The sequence below is a fragment of the Sphaeramia orbicularis genome, chromosome 7 (assembly GCF_902148855.1).
Source record: "Sphaeramia orbicularis chromosome 7, fSphaOr1.1, whole genome shotgun sequence".
In the NCBI taxonomy this organism is placed as follows: domain Eukaryota; kingdom Metazoa; phylum Chordata; class Actinopteri; order Kurtiformes; family Apogonidae; genus Sphaeramia; species Sphaeramia orbicularis.
The window spans coordinates 39,374,539-39,395,016 of NC_043963.1; the positions used below are offsets into that span (position 1 = coordinate 39,374,539).

The 20,478-nt window shown below is 37.3% G+C and overlaps 1 protein-coding gene across 2 annotated transcripts in view; it reads left to right on the forward strand.

Moving 5' to 3' along the window:
- The window catches only part of slco4a1 (solute carrier organic anion transporter family, member 4A1), a 47,688-nt gene extending 31,904 nt beyond the window's left edge, over positions 1–15,784 (forward strand). For both annotated transcript variants that reach the window (XM_030139310.1, XM_030139309.1), the window contains exons 4-12: positions 252–373; positions 1,367–1,478; positions 2,136–2,290; positions 4,720–4,990; positions 6,350–6,512; positions 10,965–11,140; positions 11,835–11,899; positions 13,944–14,092; positions 14,313–15,784. In XM_030139310.1, the coding sequence (XP_029995170.1) occupies positions 252–373; positions 1,367–1,478; positions 2,136–2,290; positions 4,720–4,990; positions 6,350–6,512; positions 10,965–11,140; positions 11,835–11,899; positions 13,944–14,092; positions 14,313–14,483 (1,384 nt within the window). In that variant the 3' untranslated portion in view covers positions 14,484–15,784. The remainder of the gene's footprint in view (positions 1–251; positions 374–1,366; positions 1,479–2,135; positions 2,291–4,719; positions 4,991–6,349; positions 6,513–10,964; positions 11,141–11,834; positions 11,900–13,943; positions 14,093–14,312) is intronic.
- Positions 15,785–20,478: the final 4,694 nt, after the last annotated feature.

Consider the following 20,478-nt stretch of genomic DNA (forward strand, 5'->3'; position numbering starts at 1 on the left):
GCAGTACTACATAGAACCCTTTTAAGTGTGGGCCACAGTTAATATTCCTATAACACCTAAACTGAGATGGGACAAACCAAAAACTAAGGTAAACTGAGGTATTCCTTCAGTTTTAATGTTTACCACTGGATGACCAAAAGTACACACTGAACCTGTAAAATGTAGAATAGAATAGAAATAAAATGTACATGCCACACAGGTTTGGTAGGTACATATGAAGGCACTGACATGTGATGTGTTTGATGCCACAGGGCGGACATGACTCCAGAGAATCCTCTGTGGGTTGGAGCTTGGTGGATCGGCTTCTTAGCAGGAGGAGCAGCAGCTCTGATCGTAGCCTTTCCAATCCTGGGCTACCCGAGACAATTACCAGGTAGGAGTTACAACAGACTCACTCTGACTTAGACTTAACCCATAAAGACCCAGTGCTATTATTATGTCACTTCCCAAGTGAATTATTTTCTCTATTTTACATTTCATAAGTGATTTTCAGCATTCATTATCATATTATCCTCTGTATTTTGCATTTTTCTCTGAAAATCATGTATTTTCCTGTATTTAATTTCCTATATTTGATTTAAATCTTCATGAAAATTCTGAGTAAATTCAAAGGTTATTATATCAAAAGAGAGAAAACTGAAGAAAAAGCGACTTTTTTTCAGTAAAGATATCATTAACTGAACATAAACCAAGCGTCTCCATCTACTGTCATTTATTAAACCCCATGGGTTTTACTGGTGAATCAGTGTGTAGATGATGACATTATTTCCATGTTCATTACAGAGCCTCTGAACGTCCAAATGGATCATATCTGATGACCATGAAAAGATGACAAACTGAATTTTACACCAATAATTTACATGTATTGATAAGATTAGTGGGTCAACAGGTATTAAACAGTTTAGATCAGTAGATACTTTTGGTCGCTGGTTGTTATAGGGGTCTTAATGGGTTAATGGGTACCTGTAGTGAATTTTCATCACTAGCTACCTCAAAAGATCACGTATAATACTAGTGGTTCTGACTGGCTTTCCACTCAGTCTGGCTCACTGACTGCTGCTTGTTTACTCACACTCATCACCCAGAATCAATGACTGGTACGCCACTTACCACCAACAATGGCTGCTCCCCATAGGTTCTGTCCCGCCTGTAATTCACGTAATAAAAAGGTCCGGTGTGGTGCATTTATGGAGATTTTTTTTTTTACTAAATTTTTTACTAAATTTTTTTATAATACACAAATCCCAATTAATGTTGTAAGCATGACCAGCACAGGTACACTTTGGGTACAATTATGGGAAATGCTGAAAATCTGCTGAATACCACCTTAATGAATTTACTTTTTTTTTTTTGTCTTCTCTTACAGGCTCTCAGGAGTTTGTTTCCATGCGGGTGTCTGAGGCCCACCAGCTCAAAGATGGCAGCCACACCACAGCCTCAGACCCTCAGTTTGGTAAATCAGTCAAGGACATGCCAAGGTAGAACATGCACTGTTACAATATTACACAAGATAAAGCCACAGGATGAGTTGTGAATGGGTTACTACCAGTGACCTAATATACATGCAGTCACACACACATATGTTACTATACTGTGGTTTCATAAATACTGTACCGTCAGTAACACCTCAACCAGACAGTCCCAGATCACATGAATGATGAAATGTGCTGGTGCAGATGAGTGCAGTCATTCCTCAGTTACTGGGTTTACAACTGTGTTTACTATGAGTTCCGCAGCCACAGTGTGCTGTCATCTCCATGGGACCAGGGATTACGCAGGGAGTGAGATGATAATCATGGCATATTATGTAACATGACTACATCGATGGATCTAGTGTTTATCCGTACAGTATTAGGAATGTCTCCAGGCTGTTGAGATTAGTGCAGCCTGTTTTAATTAAAAAGGAAGCTTGACATTTATTTTGTTAGATGTATTTTACTGCACTGTTCTCCCCTGCTGGCCACTGAATTTCTGTTGACATTAATTAGAACTGTATGTTATTTACAAAGAAATGTGACCTAATTCATTCTGATTCTTGTAGCAGTAAAAAATGCTTTAATAAGATACTATCTGATTCAGATATTTACTGAAATCGTCAGTTTAATGTAACATGGTTTTTTTCTCTGTTTTTCCAGGTCGGTCCTTCTTCTCTTAAAAAATCCCACCTTCCTGTTCCTGTGCTTGGCTGGAGCTACAGAGGCCACCCTCATCGCTGGGATGTCCACCTTTGGTCCTAAGTTCTTGGAGTCACAGTTCAGTCTTAGTGCATCAGAGGCAGCCACGTGGTTTGGTGAGTGACTTATGAGGATGTTCACTGCAAAAATCTAAAACTTACCAAGTGTATTTTTCTCATTTCCGGTCAAAATATCTCATCACACTTAAAATAAGACATAATCGCCTAAAGAGTAACTTTTCAGTGCTATATAAGAACTTATTTTTAGACAATAGATCTTGAAAATCTTATTTCAAGAAATCTTACCAAGATAATTTTCACTTGTTCCATTGGCTTATTTTTTTTGCTTGAATTAAACAAAAAAATCTTGAATTAAGAAAAAAAACCTGCCAATGGAACAAGTGAAAACTATCTTGGTAAGATTTCTTGAAATAAGATTTTTAAGATCTATTGTCTAAAAATAAGTTCTTATATCTCACTGAAAAGTTACTCTTTTGGTGATTATGTCTTATTTTAACCTCCTAAGACCCATCTATGGGTTTTCTGTCCACATTTGTGGACAAGACTTTCACAACTTTATACAAAAAAAAAGAAAAGAAAAGAAAACTGTCCTCCACAATGGACATTCCATAAAAATTTTAAAAACTGCATCTGAAAAAACTGTTGCATCATGATGTTTCCAATATTGGCACTTATTTAATAAAAAAAACAAAGAAAGCTTGTACTTTGCTGACATGTCCTGGGTCTTAGGAGGTTAAGTGTGATGACATATTTTGATTAGAAATGAGGAAAATACAGTTGGTAAGATTTAGATTTTTGCAGTGTTACAGTGAGGTTATACGCATTGAAATGTGAAGCACAGGCTGTATGGTGTATGCCACTGACCCCGTGCAGCAAACACCAGTCTAAGGCTACGTTCAGACTGCAGGCATATGTGGCCCAAATCTGATTTTTTTTTTTTTTTGCCCATATGTGACCTGTAGATGAGTCGAGATGCCTCCATATTTACTTCCGTAAACAGTGTGTGCCTACTTGGTCACGTATTACATCAGGACCTCTCTTACGCATGCAGGTCACTTCAGGGTTGCATTCAGTTCATACTCAAAACTGATAAAAGTTGCATTTAATGTGTAAAATTAATGGTCACTCCACCAAAAAATCCGAATTGTGCATTAAAGGGGTCATATTTAGCTAAACCCACTTTTATTAGTCTTTAGTACATTTATTTGTGTATTTGAACCCTAATCGTTCGTAAAGTTTGAATTTAAACCCTCCAGGTGCTGCAAAACCATCTTTATATTCATTTTGGCAAAAATTGAGTGGATTTCTACAACCTGTTTTAATTCCTGCTTAATTTGTTACGTCTATAACTAGTTACGTCATGACATTTGCACATGTAAGGTCAAGACTTACGACGAACATTTCTCCAAGTACGACATAATTGTTTATCAGCAGCAGCGGTTGTAGTCCATACTGAAAATATGTCCAAACTTTGAGCTGATTACCTAAAATGTCCAGTTGTTGGTTGAACAGGACAGAGCAGCACAGCCAACAACCTGGAGGGGGCGGGGCATGAAGTGGCTCATTTGTATTTAAAGGGCCAGCACTCGAAACAACCTTTCTGGTGTCATTACTCAGAAATAGGGTTGAAGATGGACCTGTGGAGTTGAATTAATGAAGAATTCAGACCCAAACATCGCATTTACAGTTTATGTAGACCACAGGGAAATGTTTTAAAATGCGTAATTCCATTTAAAACAAGCAAAATATCACTCCTTTAAATGAACAAAATCTGTTGCCGAGTACGAGCAAGTCTGAATTTGCATGGTCGAAAAGGAGTAGGAAGAAGTATAAACTTATTTAATCCCACCTCTGAAGTACTTTTACATCTTTATCAATAACTTAATTCATTAATCAAACAATACATTTTTCTTAATTTAACATTCAACCCACAACTAATACATAATACAGTAACATTGTTATGCACAACAATACTATCATGGCAGTACATTCATCAACAGTTCAACAATTTCCTTCAATAGTTACAGTATATTATTATATATACAGTTGAATTAATGAAGAATTCAGACCCAAGCATAGCATTTATAGTTTATGTAGACCACAGGGAAATGTTTTAAAATGCATAATTCCATTTAAAAAAACAAAATATCACTCCTTTAAGACCTGCTGTCTGAACATAGCCTAAGATGACACATTATTGTCTAGTGCTGGGTCGCGTCTCTAGGACAGTGGCAGAATGTAAAGCTTACGACTGCACAAACAAAAAGTGCGAACTTGTGCTTTCCACTCAGTCTCACTGACGGCTGCTCCCCATAGGTTCTGCCCCTGTGCGTAATTTATGTATTAAAAAGGTCCAGTGTGGTGCATTTATGATGTGTGTTTTTTTTTTTTTTTTTACTGAATTTACGCCTCTCTTGCTTATAGTACACAAAGCACAATGAATGTCCTAAGCATGACCAGTACAGGTTCACTTTAAGAGATGAAAACTTTGTAAATACAGTCTGATGTGTTGTGTTTTTTCTTAGGTTACATGGTGGTACCAGCGGGAGGCGGTGGTACGTTTCTGGGCGGCTACATTGTAAAAAGACTGAACCTACGATGTCGAGGCATCATCCGTTTCTGCATGATGTGTGCGTTGGTCAGTCTGCTCGCCATTTTCATCTTTCTGATCCACTGCCCTAACGTACCCATGGCCGGCGTCACTGCACCGTACGAGGCTGGCCTCATGGAGAAGCACCGCTTAGACCAGTTCACATCCTTGTATGATAAACCAAGCCGTCTGCGACTAAGAAACAGGTTGGACACTGCTGCACGGCACTCACTCTGTTAGGCCATAGGTGTCAAACATACGGCCCACGAACCAAAACTGGCCCTTTGGAGGGTTCAGTCTGGCCCCCAGGATTAATTTAAAAAGATTACACAGAAGACATTCACAAGCAAGTTGTATTGATCACAAAGCTGAATTCTATATTTGTCAGTTCCAGATGCCTGTTACTAAATGTTTTGTTGATCTACTGTGATCTGTAAGTTGTAATAATAACATAAGAAAATAATAAGCTGAGGTTTAATATGGTCAAAATACCAATTATTTTTCTGAAGAAGTTTCAGGTTATTCATGGAAGTTCAAGTTATTTACTTTTTTTTGTTTAAGGATAGTACTTTTTTGTATTAAAACAAAAAGACAAATAATTACCCTCAGAGCACAGTTGCCTAAGTCATACACTATATGGACAATAGTATTGGGACACATTGAATCCAGGTGTTTATTTTTTAACAGGGGTCTGAGATAAAAAAACAATAATGACAGATGTCATAATATTGTTTTATATTATGATAAATGTCATTGCATTGGTTAATTCTGTTGAAATTATGTTTGTTTCCAAAATGCCTGAGAAATGGTTTTTACTTAATTTCTCTCAACATTGATTATTTTTTAAATCCATGACTATGATTTTAAACGTTCTACCTCTAAATTTCTCAAATATTTTTGTGCTATGCCTGTAAATAATAATTTTCTGCCACAACTAACCATCTACTTTCTTTACATCTCACAGAGGAAGAAAAATCTAACATTAAACTTAAAAAGGAAATACTGATGATGATAAACTATATGGACAAAAATATTGGGACACATCATGGTTACAGCTGTAAGATGTCCTGTTCATGTTGATTTGACATATAAACATCAATATTAATAATCAATATGATATTTATCACAATATAAAACTACATTATGACATTTGTCATTATTGTTTTGTATCCCAGACCCTTGTTAGAAAAGAAACACCTGAATTTGACATGTCCTAATACTTTTGTCCATATAGTGGATGACTCAGGCTATTACGCTATGAGGCTAATGAAATTTAGAGTTGTCATTATTTCTAAGTTATTATACTGTTATTTTACTGGTCCAGCCCACTTCAGGTCCAACTGGGTGTATGTGGCCCCTGAACTAAAATGAGTTTGACATTACTGATATTTGGCTTCAGAGGTTTTAAAGATAGTGTGTTTGTCCATAGAATAGTGCTTCTAATATTGTGCTGATAACAAACACTTTCTTTCTCTGTTTCTCCTCTCCTCCTCCTTCTTCCTCTCTCCTTTCATTGGTTTCCTTTCTGCCTCTTCTCCTTTTCTTCCCTCCTCTCATATCCACAGCTCCTCTCTAGAGGAGAACCTAACGTCAGGCTGTAATGCTGGCTGTAGTTGTGCCAAAGAGCTGTTCAACCCAGTGTGTGGGGCAAACGGGGTGATGTATTACTCCCCCTGCTACGCCGGCTGCAGCTCCATCAATCACACCCAGAGCTCCACGGGCAAACAGGTACAACACGCATACTGTTCCTGTCACTTCACTCCGCCTGGAGGCAAAACAAGATATGATTTACTAAAGATCAAATGCTAAAGGACAATTTATAGAAAGCATGCTGAGCTGAGTGAGCGAAAATTCAAAGAGGGAAAACCAGGCACTATGTCAGAGTACATTATTATTCTTCGATATGCTGTAGCTACTGACCATTACACTGGAGCAATGAGTTTGCTTGAAGAAAAATACCTGATTTAACTTAATCTAAAATCACAATTTCTCCAGCATATTAGGATATTATCCCATAAAGACCCACTAAACCACTGGTGACCAAAAGCATCCACTCATCTGTATGTTTAACAGCTGCTGATATAGTAATCCTATCAATCCATTGGTGTAAAATGCAGTTTGTCATCTTTTCATGGTCATCAGATATGACCCATTTGGACATTCAGAGCCTCCATAGTGAACGTGGAAACACCGTCATCTTCTACAACATTGATTCACCAATAAAACCCATGGAGTTGGATCAATGACAGTGGTTTTTGAAGCTTGTTTTTATGTTCAGTTATTGATATATTTTGCAGAAAAAGTCGCTTTCTCTGTTTTTATATAATAATCTTTGAATCTACTCTGAGTTTTCTTGAACATCTACATGACCAGTGAATTAAATATAGGAAAAGACTACACTGAATGATGCAAAGTCCATAGGATTATATACTACTACTACTACTACTACTACTACTACTAATAATAATAATAATAATAATGATAATAATAACTTTATTTATATAGCACCTTTAAAATCTGAGTTTACAAAGTGCTTTGACAGATAAAGCAAAAGTGCACAACAGCAGAATAAAAACATAGAAAACAACACAACACAATAAAAGAGATAATTACAGCAACCACGAAATCATGACTAACTTTGAATGTATCGTAGTGGAGAAGGCAGAAATAACATCACATGATGCTGTCAGATCAATGCAAAATGAAGGAATGGAACAAAACAACATCATGTATGTCAATATAAATGAACAACCAAAACAGGGTAAAATTAAATATTCAACATTAAAAACATTAAAAAGAGACATCACATAAAGGCAAGTCTATAAAAATGTGTTTTAAGAAGTAATTTAAAAGATGACACTGATTCTGCAAGCCTAATAAATGGTGATAAATCACTTAACTCTTTAATACCTGACGTGTCATCATGGACACACCTTGCACATTTGCACTTTGGATGGCTGTTACTCTTTCACTGTTTGTGCAATTGGAAAAATTCCAACAGTTTCTGAAACCTGAGGCATTGTGCTTTATAGGCTTTACTGGGTTATTGCAGTAATTTCACTCATGCCTGTACTAGAAGCTGGAGAAGAAGCCATTTCAGCAGTATTATAACATGCACTAAATTGCAAACGACTGCTAGATGTTGAAAGTTCTAAGAGCTCTGGAAAAATGGGCAAAAGGACTCACTCACAGCATATTTTCTAACCTTTTTATAGTCAAAATAAGTCCAGAAGGACCATTTTAGGGTTAGGGTTTAAAGGGTTAAGGTTAAACAGAGAGAAAAATCCATTTATGAGCTGCCATAAAAAATGCACTGGGTCTTTAAGGGTTAAATGACTCTATTAAGTTAAGTCTTTTTCTAGCCATTAGCAGCATACCACTGCAGGATTTTAGTTCTATTATCAGTGTCAAAATTCACATGGCTTTCAATACCTGAAATTAAAAATCAAAGTATTCCCTTCAATGCTCAGCTCTTTAAGATTACAACCTAGGATTCATTTGTTACTGATTTTCTGTGAGCTGTAGAGCCTGAATTATGACGAACTGGTTGAGAACGTGATAAAAGTATATGAATAGATGAGTCTTGGAATGGCCTTCACTCACAGCTTCTCTTTCCCACCTAGTTTGGATGATATAAGTGGTGCCCATTTCATTCAGGTATTTCTGAAATGTAACCCAGGTACGACGGGGCTTCAACTATTACTGCTGATTCTGAACAGCAGGAATCTGTCATAACCCACAAGAACTATATCCAGTCTCTAAGACATTTTGGAACAACTGAGTCCAGCTGATGGGCTCCAGTATTTAGGTTTCATTGGGTTTTATGTTCATATCTGTTAGTAAATGAGAGAAATTTAGCACGTTATCTTCAGATTGTAAATATAAAATAAAAGGCACAGGTGTACGATTGGAAAATTAGTGTTTTCTCCTGTTTGTGTAACTCAAAATACAAATGTGCCGGAGAAATTCATTGAATCGGTGTGTGGGATTTACTCAGTATCAGATGTTTTTCCTCCGGTGTTTGTTCATTACTACTAAAATACCCAGTTTCTCTGACATGAGATTAACATTTTAGAAACTCAAAATGCAGAAAAACAAGGACAACATGAGTTTTTTCAACTCAAAATGAAATCTGCCTCATCTTTCCACACAGCAATGAAAAATACAACCTGTAGGATTTGTTGATGAATGCATTAACATTTGACATTACTAATGTGTACTGTATAAATAACCAAGGGGGAATCCTATATTTAAATATAAGATACAATACTACAAGATCTGACAGAAATAGTGATGTCAGATTTGATACATTTTTTTACACATTTATACTATTTTTCCACATCTTGACATGTTTTAGTTCAGTCTGTAGTGTACTATGGAAAATCTGTGACCTGGTTTAGGTAAGGCCAATTTATTTATATAACACCATTCATACACAAGGCAATACAAAGTGCTTTACAAAGACATAAAATTACATTAAAATCATAGAGAATAAAACTTTAAACAAAAGGAAAGTGCAGAAAAGATAAAAAAAAACAAAGATGGAAATTAAAACAGGAAGAGGCAGTTAAAACAAAATCAAAAAACAGTCTTGACTAAAATTAAGAGTTTAATGTTAAATCAATCAACAGAGTTAAAATTGTGAGTGTCAGTGCAGGTATTAGAGCTGAAAAAGCTACTCTAATCAAAGACAGCTGAAAAAAAAAAGAGTCTTTAACCTTGATTTAAAAGAACTGAAAGTTTTAGCAGACCTGCAGTTTTCTGATAGTTTGTTCCAGATGTGTGGAGCATAAAAACTAAAGATTACTATAAATACTACAGGTGCTAACTTAAGCTGTTTATTTCACTTTGTAAAAACTATGAATGTGAAACAAACCTAGAAATTAGGAACAAATGTAAGTGCAACATTATACTGTGGAACTGTGAGTTTCCTAAAACACTGATAGTCTCATTGTGTCATGTGATATTGAGCATTTTCCAAAGAGAAGCTTACTACAATAGGATAGGGTGATTTGATATATTGTACATAATACAACACACAGTGAAATGTATTTTTGTACCTGCAGCCAATAGTAAAATAGACATGCAGCACACAAGACAAAAAGAAGTATTTGTATAAAATAAATGTATATATTAAAAAGTAGCTCTAGTATGTGCTAACAATTTTCAGTACCGCAGATGTGGATATATTTTCATTTTCATTTTATTTATTTATTTAGACAGGGACAATGCACAATATACATTAACCTTAAAAAGGAGAGATGTAGTGTGCCAGGTTCTAGCACTAGTGCTAATTTGTAATCTGTAGTCCCTGGGCAGGCTGATGTTATCATTAAAAAAACAGACATTATTTAAAACTAAAACAGTAAAAAACAGTAAAAAAAAAAATAAATAAATGCATATTTATAACTCCATCTGTATATCATTAAAAAAAACAGACATTAATAAAAACTAAAACAGTAAAAGACAGTAAAAAATGCATATTTATAACTCCATCTATGTAAAATATTCATTCCCATCCATTCCCTCTCATGTCCCACTGCAGTCTGTCACACACACATTAAACATGTTTACATCACATTACATTATGTCTACAGGTTTGGTTTGACAGTAGATGTTTTTTCACCATGCGGGAGAATGTGTGATAGTTTGTAATTGTTAGTAGATCTGTTGGTAATGTGTTCCACTGTCGCGTGGCCACACATGAGAATGCTGAATTTGCAAATGCTATTTTGTGTCTTGGAATCCTGCACTCGCCGCGTGTTGTTGATCAAGTAATTCGGGATGTTTTTCCAGAACTCAAAGAAATAAACCTTTTGAAGGGAAAAACTACTACTTAAATCTCCTATAACATATCTGTGCCTTTAAACACACTGTTACCCATAAAGTTGAAATAATTTTGTTTTCAGACACATTCCTCTTTATTTATTCACATCACTCATCACCTTTGACCAGGTATAATGATTCCATACTGAGTCCCAGTTATACTTTATCTAACAGGAATAAATCACATTATCATAATCATTTCATAATTATTTAATTCCCACTTCATGGACAACATTCATTTTATCAGCAACATTTACAATATTTATTCTGATGGTTATTTCAAGGTGAATGACTTCAGTGTGAGGAGCACTGACCCCATGGTTTTGACTTTAGTATAAATGTGTTTGTTTGCAGGTGTACACCAGATGTAGCTGTGTGGTGGGTAACGTGTCCTGGGGTCAGGAGGGCATCGCTCTGGCAGGAAAGTGTAGCAGCTCCTGCCCCCACATGCCGGCCTTCCTCTCATTCCTCTTCGTCGTCATCTGCTTCACCTTCCTCTGTAGCATCCCAGCGCTCACTGCCACGCTCAGGTGGGTGGAGCCTTCAGAAAAGCCAGGGCTCGTACCATAAATCTGAACAGCACCACTCTGTTTACCTTCCACTAGGTCTGTGTTGTTTCTATTCATAAACAGATAAAAGTGGGCTGTATTGTTGATGTTTTATTGCATCCAATTATACTTGAGCCAACTGAAAGGCCGTATGTTTTTTTTGTTACTAATGCAGTGTTTTCTGCCTCCAATTTATTGAAGTAGAAATAAAACAACAAAATGAAAGCGATGGCTAAGAGTCAGAGGTTTAGTACCTAACAGGAGGCTGTGGTAAAATCCCAGTGCTTTCATCCAACATCATAGTGAAGCTAAATGAATACATGTATGTCAGTTATTTGAACAGTTCCATGGCAGCGACGCTCATTTGTGGATATCACTGAGGTTTTCTCACAGTATGGTTTCAGTTCAATCCTAGAATCCAGTATATGTGTACTGTGAAGGATGAGAAATACAGATGCACATACAAGATGGATTCTTTCTACATTATTTAAAAGTCTGGAAATAAAACAGTCTGTTTGTGACAGTGTTTTTATAATCCCAATGGACCACATTTCTATGTCAGTAGGAGACAGGGACTTTTATCATAGCACTATGAGCACACACACACTTACAAGATGAGACAAACAGAAAAAATAAACCTTTGTCTGTGTAACTAGTTTGGTTTGTTTCTGTGCAGATGTGTACCAGACAGTCAGAGATCCTTTGGACTTGGAATCCAGTGGATTGTTGTGCGCACACTTGGTAAGCCACTAAATGAGTGGGTTTCAATCTAATGTATCATACATTTTTAATTATTTCTAGAAAAGTCACCAAAAGCAAATGCAAGTTTCTGCACTTTTCTGATCTTGACTAGCTCTAAATATAAAGTGTCATGAGATAACATTTGTTATAATTTGGTGCTATATAAATAAAATATTAATTTGATTGGGCTTTTATATCTATTAGTGTAATGCAAATATTAATAGCAGGTTTTTCACATTACCATCATCATGACTATAAGTTTGCCTGTTACAGGTGTTCACAGTAGTATTTTACAATAACGTGGCCCGAGCTGTTGATTGAACAACTAACAAATGTAAAAGCTATTTTGACAGAAACCTGAATCTGATCATATAATGTTTGAAACTCTTCTCTGGTTTGGTCAAAATCTTTGTGAAATATTTCTTTTTTCATACATGTTGGTGTTTCACTGCTGTTTTCCAGTTAGTATTCATTTTTGTTTCTTGCTTTAATTGCAGTCTCTATAGCAGACACACACACTTGTCTTCTTTTGTGTTTTCATTGCATTTGATTACAAACATGCACTTACCTTTTCCACGTCTCCTAAGCACAAAAACATTTTTTTCATCATATATTAATTGTCTGCATTTCTACTGCACAAATAGGAAATGCAAATAAAAGCAATTGAGTGGAAACACATGTAATATTTGACTTTAACTCAATATCAGTTGCATTTTATAAAACCTAAGGCTGTCTTAAAGGGGTCATATTTTGCTAAACCCACTTTTATTAGTCTGTGGTTCATTTATTTGTGCATTTGGACCCTAATAGTTCATAAGGTTTGGATTTGAACCCTTCAGGTGCTGCAAAGCTCTCTTTATATTCATTTTGGCAAAAATTGAGTGGATTTCTACCAAGGTTATTATCGTTAATGAAAACTAAGGAAATGACAAAAACTGGAATTGAAAAAAGTTTTTGTTAACTGAAATAAATAAAAACTATAATTAAATGAAAAAAACAATAACTAACTGAAACTGTATTGTGTGCTTACAAAACTAACTAAAATGTATAAAAATTATGAATAGAATTCCCTTAGTTTTCATCTTTGTAAATGTCGGATTGATTTGAAATGGATTTATTTTGTTTGTGCAATTTTAACTAGTGGCACCATATGGCACTTCACGGTCCGTACTTCTCATCACTTGTTGTTTAGAGTTGTCTTCTTGTCCCCACTCTACCTGGCAAAATGGAGCCCTATGTTGGGAGAAAACAGCAGAGTCCTGTCTGGGATTTCTTTGGATACGACGGTGAAGACATGAAAAAATAAAACTAAACTAAAACTAAGCATTTAGAAGAAAACGCAAACTAATAAAAACTAGCAAACCTGCTCTAAAAACTAATTAAAACTGACTGAATTAGAGAAAAAAAGGTCAAAACTAAATAAAACTAAACTATAATGAAAAATCCAAAACTATTATAACCTTGATTTCTACAACCCATTTTAATTCCTGCTTAATTTGTTACGTCTATAACTAGTTACATCCTGACATTTGCACATATAAGTTCAAGACTTCTGACGAACATTTCTCCAAGTACGCCATGATTGTTTATCAGCAGCAGCGCTTGTAGTCCACACTGAAAATATGTCCAAAATTTGAGCCGATTACCTAAAATGTTCAGTTGTTGGTTGAACAGGACAGAGCAGCACAGCCAACAACTTGGAGGCGTGAAGTGGCTCATTTGCATTTAAAGGGCCAGCGCTCAAAATGACCTTTCTGGTGTCATTACTCAGAAATAGGGTTGAAGATGGACCTGTGGAGTTGAATTAATGAAGAATTCAGACCCAAGCATAGCATTTACAGTTTATGTAGAACGCAGGGAAATGTTTTAAAATACATAATTCCATTTTTTTTAAAAAAAAGCAAAATATCACTCCTTTAAGTCTCCTTTAATGAAGCCATTATCAGTTACATCTTATAAACCCTAAGGCTGTCTTAACACAAAGTGGTTGTTATTTCTACCCAGACTCCATGGTTTAATGATCTTTGACGTTGTTTCCACACAGGCGGTATCCCAGGACCCATAGCATTCGGCTCTGTGATTGACATTTCCTGCTTACTGTGGCAGGATAAGTGCGGTGAACAAGGATCCTGCTACCTCTACAAGAACTCTGCCATGAGCCAGTACACTTTAGTAGCTGGTATCATATATAAGGTAACATCAAAACAAAAAGGAACAGTCTCACATTTTAGCTTTAGAAGAGAAAATATAAAATTGATATTCCCACTCCACTTTCCAGATGAAGTGCTTTTTCACACCGCCTTAGCTTGTAAAATGCTAGCAGAGTTTAATTATAAGTGAAGGAGATTATTTTGTGCTCTATTAAACCGTGCTGTTAACTTCCCTCGTTCTTGCTACAATCTTTTTCTACCAGGTTTTGGGGACAATCTTTTTCCTTTTAGCCAGCATCCTGTACCAGCCTCCGCCTGAATCGCCTCAGAGCAGCTGTGAGAGCACTGATCAGGGAATAGGAGAAATGAACGACCTGCCCATCAAAGCACTGCCCGAAGATGGCGTCATTGTCAACCTGCACGCCAGGCTATGACATCAGAGAGCGCCTGACCGCTGAGCCTGTCTGACTGTGTGTGACTGTGTGTGCTTGTGCGTTGATGTGGGTGTTTTTTAATACCGACAGCCTTCTCTCAGCTCAGCCATAATGACGCTACCCCCAACACACACACACACACACACATGCATGCATACAAACACATGCAATCACAGAAAGAGGAAATACTGCATACAGGTACATTTAAAAAAATTAGAATATCATGAAAAAGTTTAATATTTTTTGTCACTCATTCCAGAAAGTGAAACCCATGTATTTTATAGACTCATTACACATAGATGAAATATTTCAAGCCTTTATTTCTTACTTATAGATAATGACCACCCAAAATCCAGTGTTTCAGAAAATTAGAATATTGTGAAAAAGTTTAATATTGGAAAGTCATGGGGTCACACCCTAATCAGCTAATAAACTCAAAACATTTGCAAAGGTTTCCTGAGCCTTTAAATGGTCTCAGTCTGGGTCAGTAGACGACAGAGTCATGGGGAATACTGCCGACTTGACAGATGCCCGGAAGACAATCATTAGCTTGGTTTCCGTCACCCTCAGAAATGAGCAAAATGTAAATTGAGCAATACAAAACTGGTAATGGAAACACAGAAATGTCGCAAAAACTGTCAAAGATCACAAAAAAAATGTTACGCTCTCTTGAGGTGGTTTTTGAGACATTTCCATATAGAAGTATTCTGCAGAAGTGTAACGGAAACAGATTTTGCGTATTTTCGATGGTGCCACGAGAGTTTTAGTAACATCACACAGTTCATTAAACGTTGACTCGGTCATTCAGAAATTCGGAAACTCCGTATGAATTCTGTACAATTCTCTCCCAGAAATCCATTAAGCGTGGGCGCTGCCATAAATAAGGACTTTGCTTTCGGATATAAATAAGGACTTTGCCTCCCATGCCCCCAACGACCTTTCAAAAACTTGAACAACAGTAATTGGTTTAATTGTTTCCACAGCTCTAGCTCTGTGTCTGTTGCACTGACGTCAAGCATGAGTGTCCGTCCCATCTCTTTCTCGCTCTCTGCAAGAACTATACAGTATTTTACGAGAATTACAACATGTTATGAGATGGGACTTTACTAGAATTACACATCAGAAGCCAAACACTCTTCAGTGGAAACACGTACAAGTAGCAATTGTACCATGTTGAAATTGTAGAAATATCGTTTTTATTTTGCGGAAAACTGTAATGGAAGCCAAGCTATTGACGCCATCCACAAGGAGGGTGAGCCACAAAAGGTCATTGCTCAAGAAGCTGGTTGTTCAGAGTGCTGTGTCCAAGCATATTCATAGAAAGTTGAGTTGAAGGAAAAAGTGTGCACCTGCCAAAGGGATAACCGCAGCCTACAGAGGACTGTCAAGCACAATCCATTCAAGAATCCATTGGGGGAGCTTCACAAGGAGTGGACTGAAGCTGGAGTCAGCACTTCAAGAGCCGCTATGCACAGATGAATCCTAGACATGGGGCTACAAATGTCGCATTCCTCGTGTCTAGCCACTCCTGAACCAGAGGCGACATCAGAAGCGTCTGACCTGGGCTGTGGAGAAAAAGAACTGGACTGTTGCTTAGTGGTCCAAAGTCCTCTTCTCAGATGAAAGTCCATTTTGCATGTCATTTGGAAATCAAGGTCCCAGAGTCTGGAGGAAGAGTGAAGAGGCACAGAATCTACGTTGCTTGAGTTCCAGTGTGAAGTTTCCACAGTCAGTGATGATTTGGACTGCTTTGGCATCTGCTGGCGTTGGTCCACTGTGTTTTCTGAAGTCCACAGTCAACACACCCATCTACCAGGAAATTTTAGAACACTTCATGCTTGCTTCTGCTGACAAGCTTCATGGAGATGCTGATTTCAGGACTTGGCATCTGCCCACACTGTCAAAGGTACCAAAAGCTGGTGTTACTGTGCTTGATTGGCCTGTAAACTCACCTGACCTCTTGTCAAGAGAAGATGAGACACCAGACCCAACAATGCAGATGACCTGAAGGCTGCTGTCAGAGTAACCTGGGCTTCCATTCCACCTGCGCAGTGCCACAGGCTGATCGCCTCCATGCCACGACGCATTGATGCAGTAATCCTACTATAATGGACGTTCTGTGTCCGACACGTGTCCGGATGTTTGTCCCAATGTTGCAGCACGGGAAGGCGTACGGGTGCAATGCCGCTGTTGCACCACAGGAGGGCGCTATCGTACAATGGCACCACGGGTACAATGCCGCTTGTTCATGTAAAAGGAGGCCCAACCAAGTATTGAGTACATAGAAAAGAACGTACTTTTAAGAAGCCTGACATTTCTGTTTAAAATATCCTTTTTTAAATTCATTCATTATCGGAACCCGCTTTATCCTCACTAGGGTCACAGGGGTCACTTGGAGCCTATCCCATCTACTTACGGGCGAAGGCGGAGTACACCCTGGACACTTCGCCCGTTCATCACAGGGCTGAACATATAGAGACAAACGACCACTCTCACATTCACACCTATGGGCAATTTAGATTAACCAATTAACCTATCGGTGCATGTCTTTGGATGGTGGGGGGAAGCCGGAGTACCCGGAGAAAACCCACGTAGACGACATGCAAACTCCACACAGAAAGGTCCCATCCCCCATTGACTGGTGCTGGAATCAAACCCAGGACCTTCTTGCTGTGAGGCACGAGTGCTATCCACTGCACCACCGTGTCACCCCTAGATTTTAATTGATCTTATGTAATATTCAAATTATCTGAGACATTGGATTTTGGGTTTTCATTACCTGTAAGCCATTATCCTCAAAATTTCAAGAAATAAAGGCCTGAAATATTTCACTCTATATGTAATAAGTCTATATAATATATGGGTTTCACTTTCTGAGATGAGAGACAAAAAATCTTGCATTTTTTCATGATAATCTAATTTTTTGAGATGTGCCTGTACACACACTCAGACACCTTCAGAATGCCTTCATGGACATATATATATACATATATATATATATATATATACACACACTAGTAAACACAGAAACACACACATATAGAAGAGTATAATCCATGACATGAACCTGCTGCTCTCTCAGAGGACGTTTGTGCCCTGACTGCATGAGTGTGCATATGTAAGTGTGACTGAAAGGCCGGTGCAACGTTTTTATGTACTCCACAGCATTTCTACAGATGATTGGAAATCATGCAACAGTGACGTTCAAATGACTTCTTAGAATGTAAGTCTGATCATATTTCTGTGTCATGCTTTTTGGCATTTTGCCTTCAAAAGGCAATGAAACAAGTGTGTGGTGTAAATTATATGCCATGTGTATGAAGCATCTAGATGTGGAAAAAGGCATTTACAGTTTATACATCTGCTCCTTCTGTTTGTTTCCCATCACTAGACAATATAGTAATAGCACATCTTTACTTTGTACCCATAGATGAAGCTGTGGTCTTATACACTGTACAAGATCACCAGGCCAGTAACGATGCCAAATCACCTTCATAACATATGACTTATTTTAAGCCAAGAGTATCTTAAGGCACCTATGTAAATCTTATTTGATTGGTCAAAATACAACAGCACAAATCTATTTTAAATTATAAAAGCATGAGTATTTTTATAAAGTCAGTGTAGAGAAGATTTACATCCAGTTATTGGCTTGTATTTAATATTAGTAAAAATGAATGAAGAATGGTGTGATCACTCTGTCAGTCAGAGTTTCTAAAGCTACGTTCAGTCTGCAGGCAAATGTGGCCCAAATCCAATTTTTTTTTGCCCATATGTGACCTGTATCCAATCTGTTAAAGACAGTTTGAACAGCACAAATCTGTACCAGGCCACTTTGATACGTGGTCCTAAATCTGATACGTATCTGATATTTTGCAATGTGACTTCAGTCTGAACTGCCAGGTCTCATTTATCCGACCTTTACGTCATTGAAATGCAACAGTCACAATTCTGCGTCCCAGACGGAAGAGCGGCGGGAAAAAACATTTACTTCTACAGTGAGTGCCTGCGTGTCACGTATTACGTCAGGACCTCTTTTGCACATGCGGGTCACTTCAGGGTCACATTCTGTCCGTACTCAAAACTGATAGAAGTCGCATTTAATGTGTAATATGAATGAGCACACAAAAAAAATCAGATTTCACCAAAAAATCCGAATCGTGCATGAAAGGGGTCATATTTTGCTAAACCCACTTTTATTAGTCTGTGGTACATTTATTTGTGTATTTGGACCCTAATAAACTGAACATCAAAAGAAACTTATCACATATTCTATGTGATGCCATTTCACACCATTTTTTTAAATATGAAAACAAATTCTTTCTTGTTCTTAAAAAACATTTAATTAACAAACAAAATACAACAAACAACAAAACAGTGGATGAGTATCCAGAGGATAATGTAAAATATGGCAAAGGGTAGTTCAACAAAGTTCACATTTAGTAACAAGTAACATTATTAATCCACAGCAAGTCAAAGATTGACCACATGGTCCAGATCCATGTCCTCAGTACTGGGTGTGTCCTCCCTGAGCCCTAACACAGGCTGGGCACCTTTTGACCATGTGGTCAATCTTTGACTTGCTGTGGATTAATAATGTTACTTGTTGCTAAATGTGAACTTTATTGAACTACCCTTTGTCATATTTTACATTATCCTCTGGATACTTATCCACTGTTTTGTTGTTTGTTGTCTTTTTGTTAACTAAATGATTTTTAAGAACAAGAAAGAATTTGTTTTCATATTTAATGAAATGGTGTGAAATGGCATCAAATAGAATATGTGATAAGTTTCTTTTGATGTTCAGTTTAGTTCAAAAAGTTTGAATTTGAACCCTCCAGGTGCTGCAAAACTATATTTATATTCATTTTGGCAAAAATTGAGTGGATTTCTACAACACGTTTTAATTCCTGCTTAATTTGTTACGTCACGACATTGACCCATATAAGGTCAAGACTTCCAACGAACATTTCTCCGAGTACGACATAATTGTTTGTCAGCAGCAGCGGTTGTAGTTCACACTGAAAATATGTCCAAACTTCGAGCCGATTACCTAAAATGTTCAGTTGGTGTTTGAATCGGACAGAGCAGCACAGTCAAACACCTGGAGGGGGTGGGGCATGAAGTGGCTTGTGCATTTAAAGGGCCAGCGCTCAAAACGACCTTTCACCTGTTACATCAGGACCTGTTTTGTGCATGCGAGTCACTTCAGGGTCGCTTTCTGGTCATACTCAAAACTGATAGAAATTGCATTTAATGTGTAATATGAACAAGCACACACAAAAATCGGATTTCACCCAAAAACTCCGAATTGCGCATTAAGACCTGCTGTCTGAACGTAGCCTTAGTGAGAGCTTTGTTGCTTCCCCTTCATAGAGTCTGCATAGCTGCACTTTAAAAAACTAAAAAACACAAAAGCACCGAGAGGCTCAGAAAGTATGGTGTAAGTCAATGGGAGGGAGACGCTGGAGCTGCAAATGCACAATTGGCATGACATGCAGTGAAACACAGTAGTTCTGTTATTTGGACCTAATTATCATAGTACTGTAAGTCCACAAATGTGCCAAAGCAGCTTCGCCTAACAACTCTTGTCTTTTTTTTTTTTTTAAATCACTGACCTTATTTATGCAAATTATTTATTTATAATATTATAGCACTTATATTTTATTTCAACCACAGTGTGATGATGATAACAGGAGATTCAGTGAAATCCCAATGGCTGCCCCCCCCCGGCTCCTCCTTGACTCCTCGTGTCCTCAGTGTCTGTTGTGTTGTAATTGGATCATGTACTGAATCACCTTAAAGGTCTGAGCTCCATGTGAATGTGTAAATGCAGTACCCCTAGTTGTGCTTTTTCTTAATCTTTCCTCAAGCTTTGACTGCTCTGTAAAATGATTTGTTCTTTTTTTTTATATATATATATATATATAATTTTTTTTTTGGTACTACTGTATATGTTTTGCCTTTTTTTTTTTTTTTTTAAGGAAAGCAGTCG